At 26.7% G+C, this 22,813-nt stretch overlaps 3 protein-coding genes across 7 annotated transcripts; 1 reads left to right on the forward strand and 2 right to left on the reverse strand.

The window, feature by feature from the left end:
• Nucleotides 1-1,447: 1,447 nt before the first annotated feature.
• On the reverse strand, nt 1,448-10,201 carry LOC124430384 (phospholipid scramblase 2-like). Of its 3 annotated transcripts, none has more exons than XR_006943751.1 (10): nt 10,087-10,201; nt 9,779-9,889; nt 9,570-9,691; nt 9,287-9,436; nt 7,731-7,942; nt 6,352-6,513; nt 4,979-5,125; nt 3,530-4,910; nt 2,063-2,382; nt 1,448-1,880 (listed from the first exon to the last, which is right to left on the reverse strand). XR_006943751.1 is itself a non-coding variant. In XM_046976867.1 (8 exons), the coding sequence occupies exons 3-8, from the start codon at nt 9,658-9,660 to the stop codon at nt 4,875-4,877; spliced, it is 798 nt and encodes a 265-aa protein (XP_046832823.1). In that variant the 5' UTR covers nt 9,661-9,704; nt 9,779-9,889; nt 10,087-10,201; the 3' UTR covers nt 2,815-4,874. The 3 variants fall into 3 exon arrangements, 1 of the variants encoding a protein (XP_046832823.1); XR_006943750.1 differs by having other exon boundaries at nt 9,570-9,704; XM_046976867.1 differs by lacking the exons at nt 1,448-1,880; nt 2,063-2,382 and having other exon boundaries at nt 2,815-4,910; nt 9,570-9,704.
• A 1,613-nt stretch (nt 10,202-11,814) lies between these two features.
• Nucleotides 11,815-19,626, forward strand: LOC124430355. Of its 3 annotated transcripts, none has more exons than XM_046976785.1 (10): nt 11,815-12,047; nt 13,530-13,806; nt 14,378-14,478; nt 15,391-15,611; nt 15,703-15,976; nt 16,098-16,502; nt 16,814-16,933; nt 17,111-17,324; nt 17,439-17,572; nt 18,224-19,626. In XM_046976785.1, the coding sequence occupies exons 2-10, from the start codon at nt 13,533-13,535 to the stop codon at nt 18,521-18,523; spliced, it is 2,043 nt and encodes a 680-aa protein (XP_046832741.1). In that variant the 5' UTR covers nt 11,815-12,047; nt 13,530-13,532; the 3' UTR covers nt 18,524-19,626. The 3 variants fall into 3 exon arrangements, with proteins under 3 accessions (XP_046832741.1, XP_046832740.1, XP_046832742.1); XM_046976784.1 differs by having other exon boundaries at nt 13,533-13,806; XM_046976786.1 differs by lacking the exon at nt 11,815-12,047 and having other exon boundaries at nt 13,668-13,806; nt 14,361-14,478.
• An 887-nt stretch (nt 19,627-20,513) lies between these two features.
• On the reverse strand, nt 20,514-22,743 carry LOC124430298 (piggyBac transposable element-derived protein 4-like). Its single transcript, XM_046976634.1, has 2 exons — nt 22,246-22,743; nt 20,514-22,181 (listed from the first exon to the last, which is right to left on the reverse strand). Exon 2 carries the CDS (start codon nt 21,766-21,768, stop codon nt 20,950-20,952), a length of 819 nt encoding a protein of 272 aa, XP_046832590.1. The 5' UTR covers nt 21,769-22,181; nt 22,246-22,743; the 3' UTR covers nt 20,514-20,949.
• Nucleotides 22,744-22,813: the final 70 nt, after the last annotated feature.

A 22,813-nucleotide genomic window follows, 5' to 3' on the forward strand; every position in this document is an offset into this window, starting at 1 on the left:
TAAACTAGATTACAATTATTAACCGATCAATTTTAACAGGAATTTTTTATACTGTTAGAGTAAAAACGAGCTCTACTTTTCGATAATGAGATGCATACACAATATTATCCTCACTAATTTTTTGATCAGGAATAGAAGAACATTGATATTGATCCACTAAATTATATTTTTTTCCTGAAGGGCTTATATAATAGGCTTCACGAAATGAGTACATCGGGCGAGAAACGCTATAGTAATTACAATCAAATCAATTCAGGAAAAAACAGTTCGCATTCATCGTTGTTATATGCTCCTCAAACAGAGGAATCAAACAGTATGACTGCCTTGTGTAGATAAACGTAATGAAAGAAAATGTTAAAATAGTTTGTTTAGAGGGTAAAAATAATTTTACTGTTTTCTTTGAAGTATTATTGAAATTTTGTTATTGTAATTATGAAGTATATATAGCTCATTGAAAAATATAATATATACATATATATATTTATATACATATTTTTTTAAGCTTATTATATAATTTCATTTGTATAGAAAAATTAAGCGAAATAATAAAATATAAATAAATAATGTAGATACGAAATAAATTGTTTATTATTTAACAATTCTTTATTGTAATACCTTCAAGTAAAAAATGATCATTCGATCATTTCCAAAAAAATGATCAGTTAGTATTAATTCGTCATCACAATTTTTATAATTAATCTTCATGTTAATTGTTTGCGCACAAAATAAAGATGATCGCTAATCCTTTGTAAGAAGAAAGCATATAAAATAAATCTCTTACTTGTGAGAAATATTAATAAAATAATCCATGTTTTCTACCAGCGTAACTTCCACAACAAAACATTCCAAAAATTATAAACTAGATATATGTAAATACAATTTGCCAAAGATCATTTAATAAGATATGTTTTATGGCTATTCAAATTAATGATAACTATGAAAATACATTTAACTTGAATGTTCGTTTATCCATATTTAAAGTAATATTTTTCCTCTGACTTCAATATTATTAATTAATATGTCAAACTGAAAATAAATTTCTATAAATGTATATCACTAATTACTTCTTACAATTTTTATGCTTCTGATATAAACTTAAATAATATTATAAGTAATATAAATAAATGATGTAGTGAATAATATTTTTATAGAGTAATAAAATATAATAAAAGTCTTTTATACATTATCTAATTTTTTAATAATTGTGTTGAGAGTCTGCTGATGTAAATATTACGAACATCTAATACAATAATAGCACATCATCATCTTACAGCATTCTCTGTAAGACAAACATTTGAAGCTGCATACATATATATTATAAATATATATAAATATATATATATATATTTATATATATTTATAATATATATATAAATATATATATATTATAAATATATATATAATAAATATATATAAATATATATATATAATTCTTTGCAAGTTGCATCTTACTTTGCAAGTTACACCAGTATAAAAGATATACTGTACATTAGTATTTTTCAATAATAAATAATTTATTTTGCATCTACATTATTTATTTATATTCTTTTTTCCGCCCTATTTTTCCGCACAACTGAAATTGTATAATAACCCTAAAGAGAAATATATATATGTATATATACATATATATTATATTTTTCTATGAGCTGTATATATTTTATAATTACAATAAAAAAATTCCAATAATATTTCAAAAAGAACAATAAAATTATTTTTACCTTTTAAATTATGTTAACATCTTGCAATATTGTCTATCTCATAACAGACAATATTAATTTATATTCAACTTTTGTTAATACAAGTGCCAAGTATTCTTCAATTCTTCAATTCTTCAATCCCTTTGGGAATACTCATGTGTTATCCAGACATCTTTCATATACCTAAAAAATCCAAAATAATATAAAAATTAGATTTTTATTAATGTTAAACGATATATATATGCGGTGTCAGTGATATTAATAAAATAGAAGATTTATTGACGAAAATTAATAAAAACTATACAAAAAAATGAAGAATATCTTAAGCCGCGTCTTAGTTGCTTCGTGTCTTTTCTAGAACTGACCTGTTTCGATCGTCACATTCGCCTTTCCCTTTACCCTTTTTTTCGAAAACCCAAGTCTCACTCTTGTCCACACGCATACGCATATACACATTTATTCACACGGAAATAAAGCCTCGGAATATTCATAAATGAACCGATACACTTATGCATGCTGACTTTCTCACATTTTATGCACAAAGCATCGATTAAACTTCTCGATATCACATATATACATTATATATATAATGTATATATCATAACATAAATAATTTATATTTCTATGTTTACTTACTAATAGATTTCCCAAATTTTGTTAAGTAAAAATAGTTCCACATTATAATCTGAAGACCAGAAATAAATCAAATGTAAGAAAACATAACATACAACGATGAGTTCAATAAATGCAACAGAATCCATTACTTTGAGTAGTTATACAAACAATTGAAGATAAAACGTATAAGAATATAAAGAAATTATTTATTTTGAATGTAAAACAAAATGTTTTACTTAATAGATAAACAATAAATAATATAACGGTACCAAACTGTTTATTAGAAATTTAGAAATAATGATAATATATTATGATCTATAAGAAATATGCATTCGTAAGTAAATTGACCAAATGTTTTCTATCAAAATACAGTAAAATTATTTAATTCTTTAACTATAGATTTAATTTAATTCAGAAATTTATTCCTTATTTTAAATTAACAAATTGTTATTTTTATTTTCTATTTTCTTTTTTTTTTTTTTTTTTTTTTTTTTGAATAAATCTTTTTTAGAATTTCATTATTTTCCTTTACGATATTTTAAAACTCTTCACAGCTAAATCGTATCTTAATTTTTTTTTTCGTGACATCTGACAATGTATTTACCATTAAAGTTAATTTTTGAGAAGACCAATAAGCGTTGATCAATGAAAAAACTTTTCCAAAATCTACAAATCTACCAAGAAAGCTTTCAGTAATTATTTTTAAACTTTTAAACGAGATAAATTGGCTTTCAAAATGTTTAATTAATTCTCAATTTTAAATTCTCAATTTTCAATTTCAATTTTAAATTAATATTGAAATACATGAATATTTATTATATTGGTTAATTTTTTAATGTTTAAGATTGATCAAAACATTAATGATGTATTGATATTCGCATACAATTAAATCATTAAATGTTACATCATAATGTCTACAACCATTAGATGTACAGTTAAACGATCAGTACAGTATTGCAAAATGCAATACAGATAATCTCAAATTAACATAACTAATATATTATTTAATAATATATATTTTACATGCCAGATATTTCCATGCTAGTTTAATTAATGTAGCAAAAGTTTCTTAAGGCACTAAACAAGTTATACACATAGGATTCTTATCCACTAAAATTCCCACGATCACTCATGTGTATTATCCTGTTTATATGTAACAATAAGTATTGTTTGTAAGTATGTCTTTTCTCATTCTTAACAAAAATAAGCTCTCTTACTTTGTCACCTGTTTCTTTTTCACTTTTCTGAATTTATATCTAGTTTCATAAGTGACTTTAGAATACTATTATACAGCTTATAATTTTTTTATTATGCTCCAAGGACTTCATGTAAACCAAACAATGTTTCTCAAAATCTCCTTCAATTTCATGGTTATATAAAAGTTGGCCATCGACTCTTTAATATATATAATAATAAAATAAAGTAAAATAAAGTATCGTAAATTGTAAGAGCAGATTGTGAAAGACTAAAAAAATTCTTCTGTTTTTTTCTTTTCTATCTTTATTATCAGTCCATATTCAATCTAATTTATTTCAATGCATAATCTGTAGAACATTTTTATTACTGCGTATTGCTATGATTAAATTAATTGCTAGCTTATTATGGTCCTTTTTCTTTCGCTAACAGTAATTGTAAATTCACAGGATACACGTTTTAAACATATCGGTAATTTTGCTAAATTAGAGTCAACCGAATGTAATATTCACACAGTTTAGTCTTTGACGCACCGGTACATTCACTCTCCCTTGCAATTTTCTGATGTTTACTTTTCCTTTGTTCGAACAATTGAACATCTACTAGTCAAGATTAATACTTTATCTACCGATAAAACAATCAAATTCTATAAACTTTACACGATATATTTTAATATGCATACGGATTGTATGGTTTATATATTTTCACATCTAATAGAAATCTATAATTTTATAAACAAATGAATAAAAAGATTTACATCCTAAAACTACTAGATTACATCATTGCATTTCGATGAGATCGTCAATTGTCAACAAAGTCATGAATTAATTATATATGTGAATCCAAATAATGTGATAGTTATATTTCACAAATATTTTTCTCTAACTATATACCCGAATACGAAAAATTTGTTTATATTCACGTTTCTATGAATATATTTTATTTCTTCAAAAACATTTTTGGAGAATTTAAATTAAGTAAAACTGTTTTATACAATCAGACATGATTAACCACTGCATGGTATATAACTTATTTAATACAACTTTAGACTACTAAAGCTTCTTAAAAAATATGCTAGATGGCGCTTCGATCTAGAAAATTCATTCGAATTTTAATGAATCCGCCTTAAATATGTAGTTTCTCATTCTCATCTTCCGATAAAAATTTTGCAGGTCTCTGTATCGTAAATATAATGATGAGAGATATCAGAAAATCGAATATATGCTTCAAAAGCAGTTCAAACGAAATGGAAATATAGCTGCCATTTTTGAATCGAATCATACAATTTAATCGTACTTTATTGCATTTTATTTCAAATAATTGTGTATAAATAAATGTCTTATCGATTCGAATTTTTGTTTGTTTTTTTCACGTTCTCTTAACATTTTCGAAGTATAAGTGTTCCTGAAATATAAATAATAATAAATATCAATTGCAAGCTTTAATAGAGAAGTACGTAGACTTTTAAGTACCATTAGAAAAGATGCACCGAGCAATAGACTCTTTAATCTTATGTCGAGATCTAATGGAAAAGTAAGTAATAAAGTGTAATCATGGATTGTATTATTCCATTGATGCATTAAAGACGCCATTTGATGTGAACCATCGATCGAAATAATCTGTAGAAATAAGAAAACAAATTTTTTGATTAGATAGAAATTCCACGAGGGAATATTATTTACTATAATATTTGATGGAAATGTTTTTGTTTTTTCTTTTTATTATGTTTAAAGATCTGCATGAATCATGATATTATCTAAAGCTGTGAGAATATGAGAATGTTTCTGTTATAGACTATATCTTTTATAAACAAAAATTAATTTGATCGAATCTAACAAAATTTTATACGAAATTTACCTACTGTATGAAAAAGTGCTATTTAAAATTTCAGATATATCATCGCCATCAAAATGGCGATCTCAAAAACCTACAAATTAATTATTAATTTTTAAGAAAATAGCTGGAGCAGTTCTAATAAAATTTCACACAAAAATGTCGTTCGATATATTAGACAGGATTTTCGTTATTTTTCGAATTTTTACTCACATGGATGATTATTATTAAAATTTTAGCCGCATGTATCGTTTTTGATACACACTGAACATGTTCATTGATCATTTCAACTGATCATTTTCAGGCCAAATAATATTTTTGTCAATGACAGGTAAAATGAAAGAAAACAATTGTTTATATCACTATTATATACATTATGTTATTGTAGCTCTTTTAAAGTCGTGTACTAATAAAAATACTTACACACGGTATGCTAATGAGTTGTCAATTGTATAATGCAACTTTCTTTAATTATAAGCATTTACTTTGCGATTGGTTGCTTAAATATTTGCATTATCGTGAAAAAATTAGGAACAAAAGAAAATATTAATCAAAATTAAAAAAAAATTTACTAAGAAAAGACCACACAATATATAATAAATGATTGACGTGCAAGTGTAAATTTGATACAAATATTAATTACTGAATGTATGCATTCAGTTGAAACAGTTCATTCGAATTGTCATGAACTTAATGAAGAAATAATATCAAAAAAAGAATTAAAATGAAAAGAAATTAAAAAAAATAAGTAACTTTTTTGTTGTTCTTGTACATTTTCAATATAAAGTAAACTTATTTGTTTGTTATATTGTGCATTTTATAGTTCTAATATTTAATACTCAATTAAATTAAATAAATTGTCAGCTCACAAAAAAACAAAAAAATAGATAACTTTTATATATTTATCAAGCTTCATAATGTTTCCGCCACTCATGGTATAAAAATTATACTTATTCAAAAACAGCATGGCAGGGAATTCATTAAACGATTAAATTATTAATTACAATGTTACCTGAAATTGTGATTCCTTGTACATACAACAACTACATGCATTCGGTCCGTATATATTGCACAAAGGTTTCCGTGAAGCATCGTAAACGGTAAAACTCGGACCCAATATAGAGAAATTTTGTTCCACACTCCCAATTAAAGCCGTACTCGATACCGTAAGTTTCTTCGTAAATAAAAAAAAAGAACATTTAAAATAGAATATGAATTACAGACATTTAAAAAATTAGTGTGCGTATGTCCATGCAGTAATTATCAATATTCATAATCAAATCAAATAAATAATCAAAATAATATGAATAATACAAAAATACCTTAATGAAATGATATTACTATAATATTAAAAAAAAATATATATCTGTGAAAATAAATGTCTGAAAAAAATATAATTAAAACTAAAAATATAATTAAAACTTAAATTACAATTTTTTGGAATGTATACCATCAATATCTCTAGAGATTTCAAAGTAATCTGCTGCTATTGGAATACACTTTTAAATCTATCAGAGATTATCTTTCAAGCTCATTAATACGATCCTAAAGATCGGATGTACTTTTAATTCTTTTATGATGTTTTAATTTACTTTTCAAACATATCTTTTATGATCTAATTCAAACATTTTTAATAAAACTCCGGACAAAATAATCTAAGCTTTCTTTAATTCAATTTGGAGATCATTTTTAATTTAATTTTTTCATATTTGGACTGTCCAAGGTCCATATATGAAACAATAGAGGAATTATAAATATGTGGACATTCAACAGAATTATGTTTATTTCGCCAAAATAAATGATTACTTTAGGGACATCCTGTATACTGGTTTGTATGTGTATATCTGGGAGTGTATACACATAGTAGAGAATGAGATTAAGACGAAGATACTCAAATGTCATCAATCAAGAGCAGAATTGAGATCAAGTGAAGATTATTCACACATTGAATATTTATCAATAATCAACATACAATTTTATAGACCTTTGTTCGTAACATTTTTTAAAGATTCCTTTAAAAAGTAATATTTACAAAATTAAAAATATATTTTTTTATATAAAACTAAACTCTAATTGCATGGAAATAATGACAATGGATTTTATAACTTACAATCAACATAATCAACATACAATTTTATAGACCTTTGTTCGTAACATTTTTTAAAGATTCCTTTAAAAAGTAATATTTACAAAATTAAAAATATATTTTTTTATATAAAACTAAACTCTAATTGCATGGAAATAATGACAATGGATTTTATAACTTACAAAAAATTGTGAATGTATCAATGTTACGTACGATTTGCATAAAATTAGTTCGGTAATTAACGTATTAAGTTAAAATAAAAATAATAATGTTCTTTAAAGAATTATTAATTACGGATAACTTACATGTACTGGTCCAGGCATATATTTCCATACAGGATTTTTCTTAATAACAAACGCCGTTTCTCCAGCTTGGTCTAAGAAAATTAACGTAAAATCTGCGACTCTACATATGTACCTTTCTTCGTTGTCCTCACGAGATTCCGTAGCTAAAAAGATCGTTTCAGCTTTTGGTACTTTCACTCTATATTGTTTTCTATTTCCAGATAATCCAAATACTAAAAAGGTATAAACAGTTGAAGAGGATTATTTTCCAGAGTACGAAATAAAACATTGTCAGCTATCGAATAAATCGGAAGTTGAATAATTGTTAGTTTTTCTTATGGAACATCCTGTACTTTTTTCAATAATTAAATATTTTAACTAATTATCTTTTAAAAATTATTAAACAAATATAGATCTAAAGTTAATAATTAACGAGATATTAACCTGTGAAATATGCCATGTTGATAGAAATAGTAATACTAATCTTAATGAAACCGAAATTTATAAAAACTACAAGCAAAAATTATAAACGCCATTAATCAAATAACACCTGAAATGTTACAAAAACAGATGTATAAAAAAGTATAATTATAAAACGTTGATTGTATATACAAGAAAATGGTGGACATTTTGAATATTTATAAAATTAAATAAACTATTATTTTTGTTAGTGTTATTATAAATTAATTTTAAACTTTTTTGTTTGCAATTAACAGCCTTAGTAAAGTAGTAACTAAACTTATTGTAACATTGTTTTGTATGTTTTTCATTACCTCTTTCGTTACATCTTAAGATTGTTTATATTTGAAAGTGTATACTATTAAATACATAATTATACATGCTAATGTCTTATTAATTATTAACTTTAAATCTGTGCTTGTTTAATAATTTTTTTTAAATAATTGATTAAAATATTTAATTAATAAAAAAAAAAACAGGGTGTTCCATAAAAAAACAAACAATCATTCAATTTTCAATTTAATCAGTAGTCGAGTGTTATACTCCATACTCTTAAAACATTTGACATATCAAATTATAAAACTTTTCTTAATACTCTTTTTTTCCACTGTTCCGAACTAACGAGATATTCGACTGGCCTTTAATTTATAATCACTCTATATACATATATATGTATATATATATATATATATATATATATATATGTATGTATATATATATATACATATATATTTGATATCATTATTTTTGATATCGATATTTTGATATCGATATTTCATATAGAGTTTTCTAAAGTTCTTTTTTCCTAATGACAATATCGTATTATATTATACGTATAATACGTACAGCGACATATCGAGAAAAAACATATGTAAATATAAACAAAAAGCTTTTTACGACCATGTCTAACAATAAATACGTTACTGAATTACATTATATCGAATGACATAATAAATTAAATTTAATATGAAAATTAATATGTCATATGCATATACAACATGATTACATATACACATATTCCTACGTAATCATATATGTGTCCTTGAATTTTTATACTGAAAATTAACTTTTTGAAAAACCTTAATATTTCATAAGGTTTATAAGAAAAAGAAATTTACATCCATTAAAGTTGATTATCCTTTGAATTTCCAATTGTTCAACTCCTGCTAAGAAATGCATTCCCGAGAGTACATTCAATTGAGATCTGGGTGTTGAGACCCAGTCCGTAGTAGATATTGGTATTGGTCTTCTGCCCGAGTTATTTTCACCTGATTGTAACGCCATAGTAAATATTTCTTATTCCAAGATAATTTAATAAAAACGGAAGGATGAAGGAAGCGAAGGAACAAGGAAATTTCAATGTTTACGTACATAAATATATATACATGTAGATAGACGTACCTTGCGGTTGTACTGTGATAACAATAGGTCCTCGAAAAACCGGTGGTATACTAGATCTTTCTTGCGCCTCTAATTCCATATTTCCATTCATTACGAAAATTTAATGCGGCAAACTTAACAGCCTACAGTTTTGATCTAAAAATTTAAGTCAATTGTATCTAAAATCGTCGCATATAAAAATCTATTATATACATTATATATTTACGTACAAATTCAGCACACATTTATGTACATATATTTCAACGTTTCTCCACAATGTATAACGTTTCGATCATTCTCTATCATCACATTTTACGCTCACTATACTTTCATTTCTTCTTCTTCGTTAATGAAATAAAAAAATTTAATTTTAATTTGAGCACTCTCATATTTTACATCCTATGTAATATATTCTATGGATATATATATATATATATATATATATATATATATATATATAGGCGTATTATGTTGTTATTAAATTTGTTTTAAAGATTTTCTAATGAAAAGAAAAAAATAAATAAATATCTATATATACCTATATATAATATATCGAACACTGGAGTCAAAATATTTTCTCACTGCCCTAAGTTATCCGTTAAACTGTTATCTTTGATAAAATAACGGCTTATCATGACTATGGATAAGCGCTATCTTTCTTCTAGGTTATTCGCTTACCAAGAACAAAAAAAATCTCGTTAATGCGATCCAAAAGGCAATTATTAAATGACAGAAAGATCTAAGTGAGGAATGAGTAAGGTGAGAGAGAGGTTGTTAGAAAGTTGATAGAATAGATAAGTTATATGTATAGAAAATGATAAAGCCATATTATCATAAAAATTTTTATTTTTTTTTATATTTCTTGGTTGTACTTATTAATCGTTAGTATTATGTATGTATATCACGATTCTCTCTCTTTCTCTTTCTCTCTCTCTCCTCTCTCTCTTTCTCTCTCTCTCCTCTCTCTCTTTCTCTCTCTTGAAAATTGCATCTCTCGATTTAGAAATTAGTTTTAGTAAGATTCCATGTATATAGCTGACATAGTAAAATGATACTCTATGAGAAGAAAAAATATATCGTCAGGAATTTTTGTTATATAACGAATATATATATATATATATATATATATATATATATATATATAGGTATATATGTATGTATATAGGTATATAGGTATATATGTATGTATATGTGACCTACCCTAAAATTTGTCCTTCATTTTTAAAGTGAACGCGAAATATGTGTACAATATTTATGGAACTTTAAGCACACACGATATGTATTCGTTTAAATAGAGGTAAGGTGTCATTTGATAAATGTAAAAGATGATGAATTTGGAGAAACGAAATGATGAAATCTGAAAATGTATTTTCAAACAATTATTGCCATCGAAAAGAACATATAATTTATAAGAAAAATCATTTACTTACTATAAGGAAAAAGGTTCAAAGAGTTAAAATTAATCAAAATCTTCCTATCCCTTAAAAAGATATAAAATATAATAATGCTACTTTTATATGAATACTATACGTAATATATTATACAATGTAAAATGTATGTGTGTGTATATATATGTGAGAGAAAATTTCCATGTTATATTAAGGGATGTAAGAATGCATCAATATAATGAAAAACTTCAATAAAGAACTCTAATAAAAAGAAATGTTATCTAGATCGACTAGTTTAAAATTAGTTATAATCTCGATGAGTTTGGTCATGCTATATAAATTTTCAACGTTTTATATTATCACATTTAATATTACTTTTTTGATCGTAACTTACGGAGTTACGAAATTAACGCATTAAATACCGGATGTATTTAATGGAAATATACAATTTGATACATATTACTGTTATTATCAAATATTTGTAAAACCCGAAAAAAATAATAAACAGATAAATAAATAAATATCAATAAAAAGAAGGACGAAAAACAATGAACGTTGTCAGTATCGGATATTTTCTGGAATTATTAACATAATTCACGGGATATTCATGAAATTTCAAGTCCCTTTTACGTGATAGGAATGACATGTAATATTTTATTTACATTTCATGTGAGTCATTATTTTTCATTTAATCAGAGAAGGAGATAAGCTCTCTCGAATAAAAACAGGTATACCAAATGCCCATATAATTTTCCGTTCGGTATGTTTCTTCAGGCACACCCCACACGCCTTTACTTGTTGCTGCTACCGGCAAACGGAGAGTTCCATGCGCGTTTCTATCGATCCTCAATGGCTTCTATATAAAAGCTCCCGTCATTGGTGATCGTGGTGCAGAGAACGAATTCCATGTTTCGAGAAACCATCGCGCAAGAGAAAAAACGAGATATAGAAAAAGAAAGACGAATTAAAAGGACATTGAACACGATCGTACGACTTACGTTATTTATCATGAGGAAAAATTATTAAGAAAGAGAGGGAGAAAAAGAGAGAAAAATAGAAAGAGGGAGAGAGAGAGATATAAATAGAGAAAGAGAAAGAGAAAGAGAGAACAGTAAGTGAAATGATCGAAATATGATTTATGTTTTCATTGTCCTTATCATGTCAGCACGTTTCTTCGTTTCTTGTCACCTTCTCCTTAATGTTCATTCGATATTTTGATAGGACGGTGTTCACGAACGTGAATAATTTTACTTCATATCATTTGCAATATGTTTATGTTTTTTTCTTTCATGTCTCGTCAATTATAATTTTAACGCGTTTTTTTTATGCTTATGTTTAAATATATTTATAGACTTTTATGGTAAATCGTATACACCGTTCGGTAACGTAAATATCATTATGTTGTGCTAAAACATGCGTGTTAAATTGAATGTTTTAAATAATAAAAGGTGAACGATCTGTGTAAGGAATACTTTATTAGAAGAAAAAAATTTAGTTACATTTATATTTTTTATAAACACTCACCTACTGATTGTTTGACGTTACGGATTCTTGCTTTCATTTTATTAGTATATTATTATATTCTTATAAAAAAAACTGACATTTTACTGATTTTATATATTTTTCAAATGTATTTTACTTTCGTAAAATGAGAGTTCATTTATTGTTCGCGTTGCTTATTAAGTCTTATGCATTAAAAAGAGATTTGCAATATCAATTTACTTTCATTGACAATAATAATTGACGATATTAAAATATAATGCATTAATTTTAAACCAGTCAATTTGTTTCTTAATATGTAGCATGCTTTATTGATCTTACGTAGGGAAACAAATTATACGCGTTCGATGACGTAAAACGAAGGATTATAATAGTCATATAAGATCCCCGCCATACTATTTATTAATATAGGAAAACTATTATAAACATTATAAATATTTATATATATATATTTATTTATTATATTCAAATGTAGTGTGTGTATATGTGTGTGTGTATGTATGTTTATATATATATATATTTATATAATGTATGTCATCTTATCGATATTGAAGAAAATATTATTTCAGATCGCAAAATATTTTGAACTATTGACTTTAGACTTTACACATCGAATACATTCATATCTCATTTAATTGTTATCAATCGTTTGCAATCGAGTACACAATATTTCTTCATTTTAAATATTTCATCAATATTTCTTCGTTATGACAAAGAACTTCGCTGTTCCCTTAGGGAAGTCGGTATTGGCCCAAATACAATTAAGCTCATTAACATTTTCATACTGAATAATTTAATAAACAGAAGTCTGATGAATGTAAGCATTGGCTATTTATGGATTTTTGTTCTCATTTTTTTTCTTTTCTTTTTTCCTTTCTTTTCTTTTGTTGCTGTTCTTCATTTTAGAGAGGATAAAAAAAATCTAATAAATCGAGAAGTTTAATTCATGAAATTTATATTATTCCCCAATGAAACATATTTAATAATGATTTAATAATGATAAGGGTGATAAGGAAAGGCAGAAAATATTTCCCGTTTGCACCTAGCGGTCACTTCTATCCATTCACCAAGGCTTATTGATTTTTTGAATTAGCAGATGTTGGGACAAGGTTGGATTTTGACGCTCGTCAGCGTTGGAATAACGGCGCTCGCTCCTGCGCCCTATGAGACGAACGAAGAGTCCTTGAGAAGTGCACTAAATGCTGTTACAAGAAAACAGATATCTTTGGAACCTGTCTCTCAAGAATATTACAATGATTTTCCTTCGCTCAAATATCACGGAGGTGACATCGAGAGAGTGTTCGAAAAGGAACGACAGGCCGATCGAATTTTTCCAGAAGGAGACGAGGAACTTGAATTTCTACCGAATGGTGAGAACAAACATACGATAAATCAGCGTTAAATTTTCCTATGACAGAACATCTCACAAATCTTGAAATTTTAACGGAACATCTTCATTATTTTATAAAGTGGGTAGATATTAATGACAAAAAAATTAATCAAGTAAATATAAGAGTTAAGAAAACAAGACGAACATTTATTCTCAAGTTTTAATTATCCAAAATAAAACACTTAAAAATAGTAAAATAATATTAATTCTCGTAATTTTCATAGTATTGACTTTTCGCGGAACATAATGTGGGAAACGCTGTGATAGATAATACAATTATTCGTCACTATAGTGATCGATCAATTCAAAGGATATAGGACATATAAAGTTTTATTGTTGAGCTTATCAACGTGCTATGAGTTTACTTAATATTATAAACTGTTATGTTTAAAATTTATATTTTAAAATAAAAAAATCATTTAATACCCCTAAACTGTTACAATTAAAAATTTTTTAATATCTCTTATTTTAATTTTGGTGTACGCATATAAAAAATTTTAACTAACCGATCGCAACGTAATGTCCCGTATTCAGATCAATTGCGATTCCAGAGAACGGACAACTAGAAATGGTGGGTGACGAATTTCAAGGCGTAAACAACAAGTTGCTCGAGAAGTCAGTTATCGATTATTTGGAGAACGCGCAGGAGCAGGTAAAGTCTACTTTTCTTCGAGATTAAAAACAATGAGAGAGTGAAAGAGAAAGAGAGAGAGAGAGAGAGAGAGAGAGAGAGAGAGAAAGCCGAAAAGAAAAAAGGTTCATTAAACGCAAACTCGATAACTTTTAAAAATAACATTTCTGTTTTTATTCTAAATTAAATATGTGATAATCTTTAATATGTATAAGTACGTATAAGGATTATTTAAAAATATAATTCCCAAAATTTCAGCCTGTTCAAATTCGATTAAAAAGTTTTGTTTAATTTTATTGAGAAAAATCAATCTTCTTAATAAAAAATACCAAGTACTATAGAAATAATTATTTAATAACTTATTTTTCTACATAAATGTGCATTATATACACAGGAAGTTTGAACAAATTTAAACGATTTACATTAGATATATGTATTTTATAGGCTTTCTTCTTTCAGCATGCGCTTTAAAATGTGCGAGTACTTTTTTAAATAAAAGTATAGTAAGTACATATGCGCAGAAAATGATCATTATACAGATCAATCTAAAGCAAAGGTTGATTTTCCTCGATAAAATTAAAAAGAAAAGAGAAAAAACGATTAGACTGAAGATATAATTTTTAAAAGAGAACTGTGTACCGTTCCGTGTTATACATTTTTCTAGCATAATTTCGGACAATCATTTACTGTTTTTATATTTACTGTTAATTGTTAATAATTTTTAAAAATTCTTTTACGTTATTTGTAACTAAAAACTCTAACGTATTTCCATAAAAATGAACAAAAAATGATTGACTTCGCATGAAATATATATATATACACACATATATATAACATATAATATATAATATATATAAATATATATATATATCTATATATATATAATATATATATATATTATATATGTATATATATATATTATTGTTTATTTAGGAACGCGTACCGTCACTCTTTCGAGAACGCGAACGAAGTTCTAATCATAAAAGAGGTAATGCAAAGGAAAATACAAATATAGACAGTCGAGAACTGGCGAAATTGTTTCTGGAGGAATTACAAGACGATTATCCGTACGCTCAAACGGAAACCGAAGAAAATTATTTGGATGTACCAATTTACGAGAAATATAGGGCCAACCAAGGAAATAAATTCTACGAGTTAGTATATTTAACGTAAAAAAGTTTTTAATAAGTTCTTTTTCTTTTATTTTTTACGTTAACCTTTTCATTCGATGTTATTACATAACAGGAACGAAGGTCCAATGTCATGGAGCGAACTCTTCGATAAAGGAGATTTGTTGCCAGGTGAAAGAAGAAGAAATGGCGAGGAAAATGATTTCACGGATAAAGATACAGAACAGAATATCCTTTATTTCTTACCAACCGAACGAAGGAACGTAAATGCGAGATATCCTTTGGGCCGAGAAATCGATAAATATCGAACTTTAGGGAAACGTTATCCGGTAGCTAAAAGAAGTCCAAAAGAATTCCAACAAGTGAAGAGACAAATTATGGATCCAAAGGTAGGTTCAGTTTCGATAGATAGCCAACAGTAAGTGTGTTTTTTTTCTTTTTCTGTTTTTTTTTAACGTTGCCATAAAGCTTCGTAAAAAATTTGTATTATTTACATTATTTTCTTTAAAGGTCGCACAAGATCTAGGCGCATTATTCGGCACGCAATCTACCCTGAAGACTCGTAATTGTACACGTCCACATAATCATGACCACGAACAAAACCACGACCACGACCACGACCACGATCATGACCACGACCATGATCACGATCATGATCACGATTGCGATCACGACCATGAAAATATTCGCGTTAATACGTCGGAAGCTCCAAAGATAACTCCTATTTCCAAGGGTCAAAAGGAAAATGTCACGAAGATCAATACATCAAAAGAGAAAGGCATCGAAATGAAAAAGAAGAATATCGATTGGTCTCAGTATTTTGGTATCGATCGTAGGAAGAAAAAGACTACATTCTTGGCCAGGCCAGGTACACAAGATCAAGATGACGAGTGGATGTTGCAACGATACTATGAGGTATATTTCTTTTTTTTTTTTTCTAATATCCTTTACCGTTGATCGTTACTGAACTTTTCATTAAAACGACTTTTCTTCTTTTTACGCCATAAAAATAAAATAAATATCTTACATGTCATATTTTTGTCCAATTCAATATTATAATTCAATTCAGTGTTCTATTATTTTTTTTAATATAAGACATGCAATTCAAATGGAATAGATGGAAAGTTCGTTAAAATATTCTTAACGATGATTAATAATAACATGCTTACAAGGGAAACAATAGCATTATCCATCACTGAAGATTACATGAATCCATTTTTCAATAGAACATGGCCGAAAATTTGAAACATCCCGAACGAGAGTCCGAGAGTGAGAACAATGAAAGAAAGGAGAAAGTTAATCAGATATATGCGATATTGAATAACGTTGGTATGGATTTAGAAAAGGTTTGTAAAAAAAAAAGAGAAAAAAAAGTAAATCAGTTATTAATACAAGAATATTTATATCATAGGACATTTAAAATATCGTTATAATTAAACACGATATTGTAAAAAGTTTGATTGTATTTATATCTTTCATTAAATATATTTGGTAATATTGTGATTAATCCTTATAATTCACAGGCAAAGGATCAGATCATGAATCGACTAGCCGCTGCGTATTCATTAGAAAAGATGCGTAAAGCATTGAATGAATTTAGAAACAGCCTAGCCGCTCACAAAGAAGCTCAAAAGGCTGCTTACGCTCGAAATAATTTCACACAAAACCTTCGTAATGACGAAAGTATACAAAAAAAAGAAAACAAACAGACTGGCTTCAATATAAATATTAATGATGGTAGATATATTGTGTATATATAATATGCAAAGACATGTATAATTACAATATTAAGATTGTAGATAAGAATTAAATGATTAATGTATTTTTCTCTTTCTATTTTTATTTATTTAGCTTCGGATGGAAACAAGAACTGTCCGAATTTGGAGGAGATCGAACGACAGTGTAAGATTGTCGATAATTTAACTGGAGATAACAGTCAGATGCTATATTTACCATGCGTTATGCTTCAAATATGTAAAGCTTGCGTATGTACACAACTTACTTAAGTAATTTGTAGCTAAATCCCTTAATATTTATCCATATTTCTATTTACTATGTACATACTCTAATGCTTCATTGTTTTTCTTGGCTACTATTTATAGAGTCATTAAATATTTTTTTTTTAATTTGGTTAAACATTTGGTCGGTATTTTAAATAAATGGTCAGTATTTATAATAAAATATCACTAAACATGTAACAATCCAAACGTAAGCCTGATGCAATTCTTTACACTAACTACAATCTTTATATATACTGACTATTTATTTTACAAGATACTTATTATTAATTAATAAGTGATTTTCTTTTATTTTGATTTGTTCCATATTATATAAAAAAAAAAGAAGAAATTAAAAAAAGAATTAAAATCAATTTTCCGACAAACTTCGAAGTCGAACATAGTCAAATGATATTTAAAATAAAATATGAACATATATATATATATTTGCACTCCAGTTAATTTTGTTATATGACCTATCTAACAACTCCAGAACATTTTTGTGATATTCACTGATGATTGTATATATAAAAATGTAAATATATACTAATTTATATATTTATTATATATAAATTATATATAATTATATATAATTATATAAAATTATATAAAATTATAAAATTTTCTTGTTCGTTACAGATACCAAATGAAATGAATGAATGTCTAATGAATTACGCGATAGAAGTACGCAAAGTTTGTAACAATCAAAACGATAAGGGAGCTCTTATGGAAGACGAATTTTGTGTCACGACAGCTCTAAATCTAATGCAATTGCAACCAAGCATCGCTACCTCCTTACAATGTCGTATCAACAAGGAATCCTGTCTACATCGATATTATTATCGTTATCGACATCGTTATTTACGCCATCCTCAACATATAAATTATTTTTCTCATGAAAGCTACGATTCCCCGATATCACAACCATCGGAACGATAAGAGATCATTCGAATCTCGAGCAGGCAATCGTATTGCAAATACGTGGATAAATAAATGGGCAGGAACAATAAAAAAAAAAAAATTAAAAAAAAGAAAAAATAATGTGTCCACTATATTGCGTGCACTCGAATCGGAACGCGATCTATACATCACTCTTTTATATTTTTAATCATCGTTTTTCGCGTAAAGACATTAAAGATTAAAATATTATTCGAAATTAAAAGCTTCTATTATTTTTTTCAAAATCGTCATTCATTTAAACAATAGCAAAAACGTAAAGAATTTAAATCGTTAAAATCGATTCGAGAGCACATCGACATTAGCATGTAATGATTTCCATTCTGTTCTGTTCGTAACAAAGCTTATCTGAGAGTTATATGAGACTTTATTTTATGTATAAGTACTATATTTTACAATATAAACAACGTACATATGTGTATCGATTTAATATATCCACTTACTTTTATTTTTTTCTTTTTTCTTTTTGTATCGAGAAATGCTGCTCATCTGGACAATTAGAATGTTTTCTTTCATATGATTAAACTTATTTAGAATAAACAAAAAATTATGTACGAATGATGAAGACAATAATTAATGACTGAAATTTATAGATATTTTTATCTATTGATTATACATTATCATTTATACAATTACTAATTGATCATAGTGGAATTCTTTTTTTGTACATAATGATGAGCATTGATATATTATATATTAAAAGTATCATCAAAGTCCGGATGAGTAGCTCGAATGAGGACAGAGTTGAACAATATAATGGTGAATGTACAAAGATGTACTTATTAAATGCGGCAATTAATATAATTAACATGGAACTCTTCCAAAATGCACTGTTATCAGCAATATAAATGGCAAGTATGAGAAAAACGTAGTCCAAATTCTGTATGTGATTCCAATATATTTTTGTCTACATATATTTTATGCAAGAAACCAAAAAAAAAGATATCTAAGATTTAATCTGTAGTACAATACAAATCCTCTTGTCTCTCAAATTTATTATAAAACTTTTATCTATAAAGCGCATAACAATATACATTAATGTCTATATTGAAAAATGTTTAAGAATAAATTAAAAGTATCGATTATATTTTTGTGCAATATTTGAACCCATCTCTTATAATAATAATATATCTTATGTTTGCGTTGACATTATAATCATATTTTATGTCAGTCCTATATTCGGAACATAAAAAATATATTTAAACATATATGTCTCATTTCCTGTAATTTATAATCGATATAAAAATAATGAACAATATATATAAATAACTAAACTGGACAATGAAAAATAATCATTTCTTGATATATTTCAATTAAATATAATATATTAATAAATATATTCATTTTGGTATGTGTTTATTATACATATTTATAAAAATTTACTTATCATTTTAGATATTTCATCTAATATCATTTTTAATTTCAAGTTTGCTTCTTATATCCAAAGCAATATATCACTATATATCTTGATATTATTATATCACAATATTTTTTTTATAAATAGAACTTAAAAAATGACCTATATTAACTTGTTTAAATGTATTATTTTAATCTTTTGCGTACCACGAGACACTTTCGAGCTTTTCAGACTTTATGTCGAAAAAAGCCAGGGCATTTGCCCGAAACAGACAACTGACGGCCCACCCAAAATTTGTCGAAACGCGCTCAGCCTTTCAGACGCATGTACGTCGTATCGCTATCACTAATCCAATTTGTATTTTGTTGTTACCTATTCTAAATTAATAGAATATATATATATATATATATATATATATATATATATATATATATATATATATATTATATATATATATATATATATATATATATATATATATATTATATATATATATATTTTATATATATTTTTTCATTCATAACTTTTTATTTTATGTATTGCATATATATGTACAGTATATATATTTTATAGTACTTCGTAAAAAAATAAGTTATAAATTAAAAATATGATAAATTTGAAGAACAAATAATATTTTATTGAAAGTAACTTTTAAAATGTAAAACATTGATGTTTATGATAACAGATTGGATGAACTCCCTTTTCATATTGTGCACAAATCAGATGCGATCTTTTTCTCTTATTTTTAGTGCTACAGACTACGCAATTCCGTAAGTTGCATTGTGGCAACTTTATTAAATGTAGCCTATTTTCATTTAAAAAATCAGGTTGAAAAACTCGTGCCCTCCTCTCTTTCATCCATTCACGCCCAATATCAACAATAATTCGCGAAATGAAATTTAACCGGGTCATTGCTCTATTATCCATTTTTTTGTATAAATAATATAAGCATTCAAAACTATGCGGTTCATGATATTGAAAGCAACCTTTTTCCAATATTTTACATTTCTACGTTCATCAAGGTATGTGTATAACATTTTATCTGATTCATCTACACCACCCATGAAAGTATTGTAAGAATGAATGATGGCAGGTTTTCTCGAATGTCTTTCTCTACCGTCACATTTTTATCTTCGTATTTAGTTGAAATTAATAGTATTATTGGTTTTTTTACACTTTTCTTTTTACGATACGCATAAAGGAGCACATTATTATCTTTGAAATATTTCGCTTCATTTACATTAACTGTTTTTAAGTGATCAGGAATTTTATTTCGTCTGATAGTTCCGGTTAAATAAGTATTGTTGGAATATAAATATCTTGCTAATTCAATACTATTAAAAAAGTTGTCAACAAAGACGTGATATCCTTTATTTAAACAATTACTTTCATTTAATAAATTTACCACGGCATTATATTCTAGCCCAAACGTATTTTTGTCACTATTACTTTTTGATTTTGCGCCTTTATAACAATAAAAGGTTAAACAATATTTCGAAACTGCATCGCATAGCATCAAAAATTTTATACCCCAGCGATGATGTTTTTTGTATGGCATGTAATGAGTTATACTCGAATGACATAACGTCCCAACTAAGGATTCGTCGATTGATAATTCCTTATGAGGTGTATAATATAATTTAAAAACTCTGTTAGCGTGTTTAACAAGGGATTCAAATTTTACACAAAGATCGTAATTAGAATGATTAAATGGAAAACACAAAGAACTATCTACCAAATGAAAATACTTTAAAATTTCTTGGAACTTATTTCTTGAAAACATTTTCTTGAACCATGGTATCTGCCGTGAATTTTTGCTCCAATATGAAGGTATATTGGGTCTTCTTGTAATGCCCATTTCTAGAATCATTGCTATGAATGCTTTCACCTCCAATTCATTAACTGGTGTCCATTTCTGTAGTTTAGACAAATCTGATGGTTCAAGAAAACACCTCGAATATTCCGCCTAATTATTAGTTTCGGTAACCATTAGTGACAATAATTCTAAATCAAAAAAAAGGTCAAAATATTTAATCGATTTGTACTCATTAGGAAAATTGCATTCTGCTTCAGAATTGTCGGTATTTTCTTTGGCTATTCTTAGCGGGTTCTCTGCACATGAATCATCATTGTGTATCGAAAAATCGCCATCACTTTCCGAGCTATTGAAAATACGTTTCTTGCTCTTCCTAACAGGAATGATATCAGAGTCATTGGTGTCACTCGGACAACTTGGATTTTCGTTTACGCTTGTAATTTTAATTTTTTGGCTCATTATACCTCCTTAGGGATAAAATAAATTAATTATAAAAGTTACTCAATAAACCTCAGCTAACACTACACTTACTTTCTGCTTTATTTCGTCTAATAGTTTCTAGAAAGACACGGTTATTAGCAATGATGATCGCACTTTTATAACTCTACATCCAATTCTTTTGCCAGTTGCAAAAAGAATCTTGTTATAAAAGAAACAAATACGAGAAGCGCGGCCCCGTTGTTTACCATATTGAACATAACAAGCGCTATCGTGCTCTTCAGCTTTTTTCGATACGTAATCGAAGAAGCGCTCCTTGGCGTTCTTCGATCATGTTTTGTCAAAACCCTCTAGTACGCAAACGGTTAAACAAGATAATATACATTTGAAATTTATTACAAATGTTTATATAATTCCATAGAATAGATAATATTAATAATCATAGTAGATGCAACGCGGAAATTGATTTTCTTATTTCATATCTCCAATTTATCTATTGAAACGATACTGTTTTGTTAAAAATAGAGATTTTTAAGTTATAAAATAGAAAGGATCTTATTATATTAAGTATCTTATTATATATCTTATTATATTATTATCATATAAATTTGTTATGTCGTAGTTGCAAAAGAAATATAAAATATGAATACACAATATTATA

This window comes from Vespa crabro, chromosome 18 (genome assembly GCF_910589235.1).
Source record: "Vespa crabro chromosome 18, iyVesCrab1.2, whole genome shotgun sequence".
NCBI lineage: Eukaryota > Metazoa > Arthropoda > Insecta > Hymenoptera > Vespidae > Vespa > Vespa crabro.